General features: G+C 61.3%; 1 protein-coding gene across 3 annotated transcripts; it reads right to left on the minus strand.

Moving 5' to 3' along the window:
* Window positions 1–553: 553 nt before the first annotated feature.
* Window positions 554–7,737, minus strand: LOC103625291 (protein MRVI1-like). 3 transcript variants are annotated; one of them, XM_017727199.1, is made up of 16 exons: window positions 7,591–7,737; window positions 6,492–6,532; window positions 6,259–6,413; window positions 5,399–5,445; window positions 4,940–5,016; window positions 4,724–4,787; window positions 4,357–4,432; window positions 4,090–4,117; window positions 3,334–3,474; window positions 3,091–3,222; window positions 2,658–2,805; window positions 2,110–2,162; window positions 1,490–1,540; window positions 1,307–1,389; window positions 1,106–1,219; window positions 554–808 (listed from the first exon to the last, which is right to left on the minus strand). In XM_017727199.1, the coding sequence occupies exons 3-16, from the start codon at window positions 6,378–6,380 to the stop codon at window positions 649–651; spliced, it is 1,296 nt and encodes a 431-aa protein (XP_017582688.1). In that variant the 5' UTR covers window positions 6,381–6,413; window positions 6,492–6,532; window positions 7,591–7,737; the 3' UTR covers window positions 554–648. The 3 variants fall into 3 exon arrangements, 2 of the variants coding, with proteins under 2 accessions (XP_017582688.1, XP_017582689.1); XR_001859644.1 differs by having other exon boundaries at window positions 695–808; window positions 1,307–1,385; XM_017727200.1 differs by lacking the exon at window positions 6,492–6,532.
* Between the last annotated feature and the right edge of the window lie 1,105 nt (window positions 7,738–8,842).

Below are 8,842 nucleotides of genomic sequence, written 5' to 3' on the forward strand. Positions count from 1 at the left end.
CCTGGTGCAGAACCCCCCACCGTGGCAGCTCGGTCGGGCTGTTCTGGCCCCTGCAAAGCTGCTGGGTGCGGGTGCAGTGAAGCCCACCCGTGTTCCGGGGCCGCGAGAGGCTGGGGCGGACACGGAAACGGGGTGTCTGTGGCAAACCAGGCGCTTTTCCCCAGCGGTCGGAAAGAGCTCCCTCTGTTTGTGAGCACTTTGTGGTGCCGTGGGAAAGGCTGAGCACGGACCTGCGCCTTCCAGCCCCAGCCTTGTCCCCCGGGCAGCAGCAAAGGAGCATTAGATGTGAATTACAGCAGGGACTGAGGGCACGTGGTGGCACTGAGGGACGCGGCTCTACTGCAAACCCACCGCTGTGGGCAGCCCGGGCTGTCCCCAGCACAGGCGACATGTGGGAGCACACCTGCACCCCTTGATGTGCTGAGAACAGGCAACTCAGAGCATCAGTGAGAGCTTCTGCAGCTCCCTGAACCCTTCATGATTATATGGATGCGCCAGCCATACCTTAGATCCCGCCACAGGATGTTCCCCCTGCTCCATCATTACAATTCCCCCACTTTTCCTCCCGTTTTATTATTCTAGGGTTTTGGTGTTTTAGGACGTGGGGAAGGAGCAGAGATGCCTCTCAGCTCCCCCTCCCCGGTCCAGCTAGGCCTTGGATGATGCTGCAGACTGCAGCCGCTGCAACTCGAGGACACGGATGAGGAGGAGGAAGGCGATGCTCAGGAGAAGCAGCCAGAAGATAACCCAGTAGTGCTGCGGGAAGAAGAGCCACGGACGCCACAGCTCTGCTGCAGACCCTTTGGACCTGGGGAGAAAGTGACCAGGGACACTTGTCATCCGTGGGAGAGAGCACATCCCACCTCCACCCCAGTGGGGGACAAGGAGGATGTTTAACTTAGCCCCGAACCTCACTGGCCCTTTTCCAAACACAAATGCAACAAGCCTGGGAGAGCGTGGGCAACCCGCAAAACTGAGGCACAGCAAAATCCCGGCCTTCCACCACTAAATCCCCCAGCCCCTGCCCAAGTGCTGGCCACCTGGGGACCGGAGAGAGGCCAGCAGCCATGAGGGGGATGCTGGGCACATGCAGGGTGCTGCTCACGTCAGCCCAAGCTGCTCCGGCTCCTCGTCCCCTGCACTTGAGCCTCTGCCATCTGCCTCAGCCACCAGCTTCCCGGTCACGGCGCTGTCCTGGCCCCGTGGCTCCAGTTCACTCCTGGGAAGGGTGAGGACAGGGTTGGCGCTGTCCCACGTGGGCTAGTGGAGCCGGTGCCATGGCTGCCCGGCCACCCAGTGCAGTTACCTCTGGATGCTGGGCCAGCGCTGGGCCCCCTCTGGCTCCGAGTCACCTGCTGGGGCTGCTCGGCTGTCGGCGCTGGCACCTGGCTGGGCACCGAAGGTGGGAGCATCAGTGGGGACCCAGAGCCCCAGCAGCACCGAGCCTGGGGACACAGCTCCTGACTGTCCCCACCGAACACGTCCTTACCAAGAGCTGCTTGGGGATGACGGCGATGCTGACTCTGCGGCGGGCAGACCCCTGCAACAGAGGGGCTGGGGGTGAGCACTGTGCGGCTGCTTCTCACCTCCTCTTTCCCATCACCTCCCCAGCACAGGCAAGGGACTTCAAGGAGAAGGGGCATTGCCAACTCCCACTGGCCCTGGAGCTAAGAGGGGAAGCTGGAAAGCCAGGGAAGGTCAAAGCCAAGAGGTTTATGCCTGTCATTACTGCTGCAAGCTGTTCTGGTGGGGCTGCCTAACCCCCTCCCCTACCTCTGGAGCTATAGGGGAATCAGTGTCACATTCAAGCTGGTGCTAGAGAACAGCCAAGCCTGTGGCTCTTGCACTGTGACCCTGCAATGGAAGAAGGATCTGCCTGAGATCTCTTGGACAGGCAGCCCCCAGCTTGCTGTCTACCAGCAGACCTCCAAGGCTGCCCCTACATTTTGCCTCATCCCTGGCACTTCCAGCAGATCTTCCCTGCAGCAAGCAGCTGGCTGGAGTAACATTGCTTGGGGCCTAGTGGATGTGTGGGGGCACCCAGCTGAGCGAGGGCAGCAGGGCATGGGGAGGCACTGACTCCGAGGCTCTTGAACCGGGACCATTTACCTGCTGGAAGGTTCTCTTCAGGGGGTGAGGTCTCAGCCGTGGCTCCACATCATCTGGGAGCAAAGAGAAGCCACCTTACATCGTCCCCCAACACTAAGATGGGGCTGATGCACAGACAGTCACAAACCTCCCTGCCATTGAAAGCTGTCCTGGCCATGTGCTCTGTGTGTGGCACAGGTGGTGCCCCAGGCAGGGGGACCTGTCACATGCACAGCAATGGCACGTGTGGGCCTTGGTGTTCAGGAACAGAGTCCTTTTTGTGCATGGGGCCCCACTGCCCCGCATTCCCAGCTGGGTTACGGCTCTCCGGCCACCAGCACCTGCTCCCACGCCGATCTGCTGTTCCACTGTCCCCTCACAACTGTCATCAGCTGTTCCCTTCACCACCCCATCCATCAGCTGTTCCCCACCCCTGGTCCTCAACTCACACCACCCACTGGCTCTGTGGTGCAGGGTCACACTGACCCTCCAGAGGGGCTTGGGACCAAATCCTGCAGGGTTGCTCCGTGCAAACCCCGCAGAGGCCCCGGCGGCAGAGCCCACCTCACCCTGGATCTCCGCCAGCTGCCGGTTGCGGGAGTTTTGCTGGATCAGGCGCTTCATCTCCTCCAGCTCCGCGTGCTCCCGCATGTGGTGCCGCTTCAGGTTCTCCACGTGCTGCACCATCACCTCTGCTGCTCGGCTCATCCGGGCCTCCTGCAGCCAGGCAGGATGGGGGTCAGGGCCCCCATCTCCTAAGGAGCCAGGTCTCTGCCAGTCCCTCCCTGAGCATCCCATGGTGCCTCCACCCAGGGAGTGCAGCTGCATCCCCTTCCTGCTCCCCAGGGCAGGCGCATGGATCCTTTGCACTCTCCGAAGCGCAAACATGAGGTCAAGGCCAGCGCCATGAGAGGAGGGACAGGCCCAGCAAGCCCAGGGATGAGTCCCCCAGGCCTGTGTGTAGCACCCTCCATCACTCCCAGCCCTGGGCTGTGGACATACCTGGTGTACAGCCCCCAGCTTCTCCGCGGCACTGGTTGCCCGCTCAACAGCTGCTGACAGCACGGCCAGGTTGTGCTGCAGCTGCTCCAGCACCTCCTTGCAGCCTGCATTGGCAGAGGATCGACCCAGCCTCTGTGGGGGGATAGGATGGAACTGCTGGAGCTGGCACTTTGAGTCGTCCAAATCCCTCTGGGGCTGGATGTTCCCAGCATGTGCCCGCCCCCTGCCTTGGTGCCCACCTACCTCCAGGGCAGCTTGGCACTGCCCCAGCTCCTCCTGGATGTTTTCCTCTGCTGCATCCCTTGCCCGTTTCTCCACCTCCACCCGTTGCTGCAGGGTGAACATATCGCAGCGAAAAGCCAGGGCAAGGTGGGCAAAGGCTGCCTGTGGGGTGGGAAGGCGAGAGGTGGGACATGGGGGCAGAAGGGAAGCCACCGGGGCCGTGTGCTGCTGTCCCCAAGGCACAGACAGACCTCCCAGCGTGCCACCAAACAGGGCAGTGCTAAAGTTAATCAGCATTTGTTTGGCCCCAGCACCCCGTTAGGCTGCTGCATGCTGGGGACAGTCCCTTGAGATGCCAGCCCAAGGAGACACATCCCCCAGGCAGCCGATAACACATGGAAATCTTGAGCCCTCCTGGCAAGAGCACGCGCCGGGCAGACGCCAGCCCTCGCTGCGGGTCCCGGCTGACGGCTGAGCCTGACTCAGCCCTGGCACTCGCAGGGAAATTATTTTTATTAGCGTGGCTCCTGCTGCCTCCCCGGCTAAGGGCGCTCTTCAACAGCTGCAGAGCACTTTGTGGGATTGCCGGGCGCTCAGAGGACCGACTCATGGAAATGCAGCTGCCTCCAAATGCCAAAAGCATCTCTGGGAAAGGGTTTATAAGGTGGCTGCCAGGGGACTGCGGTGCCTGCAGGAGCAGGGCACAGCCCTGACACTGTGAGCCAGCAAGGTGTCTGTCCTTCTGTCCCCCTTCCCCAGCCCACCTGGAGCCCTCACCTCCAGATCCTGCTCTGTCAAAGCCACCCTGCAGAAAGAGAAGTGCTGTCAGGGATGGAGGCATCATGGGAGCTGCATGATGAAAATGCCCTTGTTCTGCTCCCAGGGGTGCCAGCCACCACGAGAAGTGAGAAGCCAAGTGCCCATTGTGTGGACAGCAGCTCTTGTGCAGTGGAAAAGGAGCAAAGTCCAATCTGAACTGTGCTGTGCCCTGGGACCCCCCTGTCCTGGAGCCCCCAGAGGGATGCAGGTGCTCACTGGTCTTACCTGTGCAAGCCAAGTCTGTCCAGCACTGAGAGCTCACTGGGAAGACTCAGCAGCGGCTCCTGCAGTGTTTCTGCACCTGCAGGAAGGCAGTGGGGCCACAGAGACCACACATGAGGGCTTCTGCTTGGCCTTCCCTCCTCCCTCTGCCCTCCTGTCTTAGCAGGGGTAGGTCCCCATGTTGTGGAACCATCCCAGTCCTTCCCCCAGCATCAGGGGGCTTTAGGTCCCCCCGGCCAAGTCTCCCCTTCCCCGTGTCCCCACCAAGGGAGATGACCCCCATCAGAATGTGTTCCCATGCTCATCCCCAACTGCTTCAAGCCTTCCCCTAAGGGGACCCAGCTGGGATGTGGGATGGGGACTCACTCACCTTCTTCAGTCCTGTCACTGACCCCAGGGTGCACAGCCTGCTCCTGCACGGCCCTGCCTGGCTCCTGAGAGGCACAAGAGTGCTGTTGGAGCAGACCTCTCCCTGGTGCTGCACAGCACCCCGAGAAGACCAGCACAGAGGGGCTGGGGGCCTGGCTGAGCCCAAGGAACCAGGCAGGGAAGGCCCCCCCACCTGTTGGCCTCCCCTCCCTCTCACCTGGCTGACTTGCTCCACGATCTGCTTGCTCCCAGCCAAAACCCGGCCTGGGTGTCCCTGGGGACTGCTCATCCTGCCTGGGGACAGAGAGAGTGGTGGGCAGCAGGGTCCCCTCCCCAGCCTGACACCACTTCAGGAGACACCCCCAAAACTGCCACTGGCACTGCTGCAGCCTGCGGGCTGCCAGGGACATGAGCTGCCAGGTACTTCCCAAAATATCCCCGTGGGTTTGAGAGAGCTGGAGCTCAGCTGGGCAGGGCAGGGGGAGGAGGGCAAGGGATCCAGTGCAGAGCGTGGGTTACAGCTGGTGAGGCAAATCCGGGGGATGGGGTTGGGGTCCCAGGGTTGGAAGGGGTTGCAGGCAGGTGCTGTCAGACCAGGGAACACCCTCCTGCTGCTCAGGGAGGGAGGGTGGAAAACCCACCCTTTTGACCCCACCACCCCCTGGGCTGCCCTTACCTTCATCCGGAGATGTGAGGAGCCCGCACAGCTCTGCCTGCTGCTCCCTGTGGAGGGAATCCCGGGTAATCCCTAAAGAAACTCAGGAAGCATCGGCAGCATCCCACCCCCCACGCTCCCCCAGCTCCCTCGATGGGGCTGCTCAGGACCTGGGTCCCTCCCGAGCATCCTCCACAGCCTGCTCCGTCCCTGTCCCGCTCTGCCTGCCCCGGGCGAGCCGCCCCCTCCGCTCCTGCCGCTCCTGCCGCCGCCGCAGAGCCCCACAGAGGACCCGCCGAGGCCGTTCCCAGCCAGCAGTGAGTCACCAGCTTTGCTTCAGCACTGTCTTTTTTTTTTTTTTTTTCCCCTCTGGCTGCCAAGCGGACCTCGCTGCGAGCCGCCCTCTTCCAGCACCACAACAAATGCAGCCGCCGACAGAGCCCAGGCACCATCTCACAGCACCCCCATGGGGATGGCAGGCCCCCCTAAAAGTGCACGGGGACGGGTTCATCATCCCAAAACCTTGTCCCGGGTGCCAGAAAGTCTGGCAGCTCTGTAGCATCCCTGCTCGATGATGCTGGAGGCCACCAGGGGTGGCAGGTCACCAGCGTGTGGAGACACGGGCTGCTGTGCAAAGAGCCCTCTGCAGCCCACGCTGGAGCCCAGCACCCAACCGGGAGAGGGTTTGAACCCCCAAACTTTTACCCCTGGCTCTGGAAAGGGCTCTTCCCTCACCTCCTGGCAAGGCTGAGCGCAGAGGCTGCAGGAGAAGGGGCCACCATGCCGAAACGATGCTCAGTGTCCCTTGCCTGGCACTGCCATCACTGTCCCATCCTTGCTAGCACCCCGAGAGCCGCTGGGTGAGCTTTTTGTGCACATACCTCTGAGGTGAGGGGCTGGGTGGGCAGCTTGTCCTCTGCCGCTGCCGCCGCCGGCGTCCCTGGGCCGGTCCCTGCGCCTCCTCCTTGCCCTGTCCCAGCGAGGTCCCTTCCAGTGGCTTCATTTGTGAAGTGCAGAGGCTCCAGGACCAGCACACCTATCACGAGAGACCCACATTAGCTGCGCGCAGATGGAGAACGCCTCTAAATGTTGTATTTTTAAAGCGTTTTCTCACCCAGCAGGAGCTTCGAGCTCCTCTGCTTAGCGTGGAGGCATCTGTGGGAAAAGAGGTGGGGAGGCCCGCTGTGATTCAGGAGGAGGCTGGTGAGATTCGGATGGGCACAGAGCAAGGCAAATGAGAAATTCAATGGAAGCCTCATTTCTGGGCAGTGCTGAGGGTGGGTTTTCCTGCTTGCCATCCCCATTTCCTTCCCCCAGGGCAATGCTCGTTCTGGGCTTGTGATGTGGGTCAACTTCATGGGGGGAGGTAGATTTGCACCCACCCCACACTGTGAGCACCCAGTGCAGAGTGGGAGCAACCCCCTGTTCTTGCAGACAGGGCAATCCCTGAGCTCCCAGAGATACAAATGTAAAAGATTTTCAAATCTAAAGGAACTTGGACAACCCGTTGAAGCTGTTTTACAATGTTGAAAGAATCACAGATGCACAAAGTCCACAGAGCCTCTCCCAGCCCAGGGTAAAGTCGCTGTGCACAAGGGACTGTCCTGCAGTGACTCCTTGCAGGCTGTGCCCATGGACATGCACATATGGGACAGAAGGAGAATTTTTTGTCCAGGACAGGAAATTCAGGAGAGATCTAGGGGGACAGAGAGCAGGGACTGCTTGAAGCCCCACGTGCATGTGCAAAGCCGTGGCCAAGCTCAGTCTAGGTCACCCCAAAACCAAGCAGGGCCATCACCCAGCTCGCAGAGCCTGTTCAGCGCTGATGAAGGTGTAAAAAGCAGCACTTGGCACCTGTCAAAGCCAGCCCATTTCACGCCTATACAGTGGGAATTGTCGCTGACACCTCCACCCAGGGGCTCAGGCGCCCCCAGCCAGCAGGGATCAGCCAAACTCATCACACCATCAGAGTCCTCTGGAGGGCTGGTCCCTGCTGCAAAGTGCTCAATCCATCACAGCCACGGCAGACCCTGCAGGCTGCTGCCTTCCCACAGCTCTGACAGCCTCACAGACACTCGCTCCTTATCTTTGTGTTACAGATGGAAAAGATACGACGCACGCAGCTGGTTTAGCATAAGGAACCCCCTGGGATGCCAGACCGGGCGCTTTCCCTCAACTCGGCGACGAACAAACGCTCCCCGGGTCATCATTACCTGCCTGAACTCCTCTCAAGCAGCCGAAGGCAGATGCTGGGGCCACCCAGCCCGGAGCCGGCGCTCAGCTCTGCTGGGCCCCCATCAGCCCCGGGAGGGGGTCAGGGGCACGGCGTGGCCGGCAGTCGGGGGGGCCCCCGGGCAGGGGCCCCGATGAGAGAAGGCCTTTAAAGGAGATGCATGAGGGCGGCTGGGAGCTCCCCGCGCGGGCCAGGGCGGGCAGAGTGGTCTGCAGGTGGCCAGGAAACCTCTGCTTTTGGTGCGGGGCCAGAGCTTGCACCCGCAGGCTGAGGAGGTGACAGAGCTGAACAGACCAGGACTGCTCCCTCCGTGCCCGGCGTCTGCGGAGCGGAGCAGAGCCTCAGCGTCTCCCTGGCAGGAGGCTCAGGGCAGGGTGGTGGCGCTCAGGAGAGATGGGGGAAGCCCTCCGTGCTTTCGTGGGGGGCACAGCACCAGGCTAAACCAGGATGGCTGACGAGGAGCCCCAGTAGCATCTTGTTTGGTGATGCAGGGAAGCCACTCTGCCCAGGACCCCCATCCCTCCTGCCCCTCTCAGCAGCCTCACTTTCTCCCCAGCCACCACCCCACTGCCTCAGCCCCAGCCCCAATCCCTTTGCTGAAATCCATCACATCCTCTAAAGCCGCTTTCTTCCCCTAAGGAGCTTACAGGGAGTCGGGCTCGATGTCCAGCACTACCAGGAGGCAGCTACTGTTGCTCCCCCTTTGCCCAGGGACCCCAGTGGACCCCTTGGGGTCTGCAGACCTTGTAAGCCCTGAGAGGGCAGACAGCATCTCCCAGTGCTGGGGCACGATTGGCCCAGGCTCTGACCCCCCTGCCAGAGTGAGAGCCCAGAACGCAGCCCCAGGGGTTCCCAAACAAGGGGAGTGGAGGATGGACACCCTTGCAGAGCTCCAGCTTCTTCCCCAGGAGCAGCAGCTGGCACCAGGCAGCAGCTGAGGCTCCATGGCCTCTGTTCCGGTGTCCTGGCAGGCCCAGGGCTGCCCCTGGAGGACACAGACCTAAGGACACCATTACACAGGTGCCTCTATTCCCTCCCACACCCAGGCGAGGGTTAACAAGAGGCAATGCCCCTGTTCACAAACCATCCCGTTCAAAAGCCTCCACAAGCATTTACTAAAAGCATGCAGGGATTTTTAGGCATTCTTATTTTTAACCTGGGAGCAGCTAAATCGTGACTGCAATCTAGGTATCACAGAGCCTCAAACACAGAAAAGCAGCCCAGCTCCTCTC

This window comes from Corvus brachyrhynchos, unplaced genomic scaffold, assembly GCF_000691975.1.
Source record: "Corvus brachyrhynchos isolate BGI_N302 unplaced genomic scaffold, ASM69197v1 scaffold72, whole genome shotgun sequence".
Classification (NCBI taxonomy): Eukaryota; Metazoa; Chordata; class Aves; order Passeriformes; family Corvidae; genus Corvus; species Corvus brachyrhynchos.

Bases quoted from the DNA above. Each gene is read 5' to 3' on its own strand.
- LOC103625291 (XM_017727200.1), bottom strand. From the start codon at position 6,380: ATGAAGCCACTGGAAGGGACCTCGCTGGGACAGGGCAAGGAGGAGGCG. The intron at 1,541-2,109 runs GTAAATGGTCCC...CCTCTGTTGCAG, and splicing joins TGAAGAGAACCTTCCAGCAG to GGGTCTGCCCGCCGCAGAGT. The intron at 1,390-1,489 runs GTAAGGACGTGT...TTCGGTGCCCAG, and splicing joins TCATCCCCAAGCAGCTCTTG to CCAGGTGCCAGCGCCGACAG.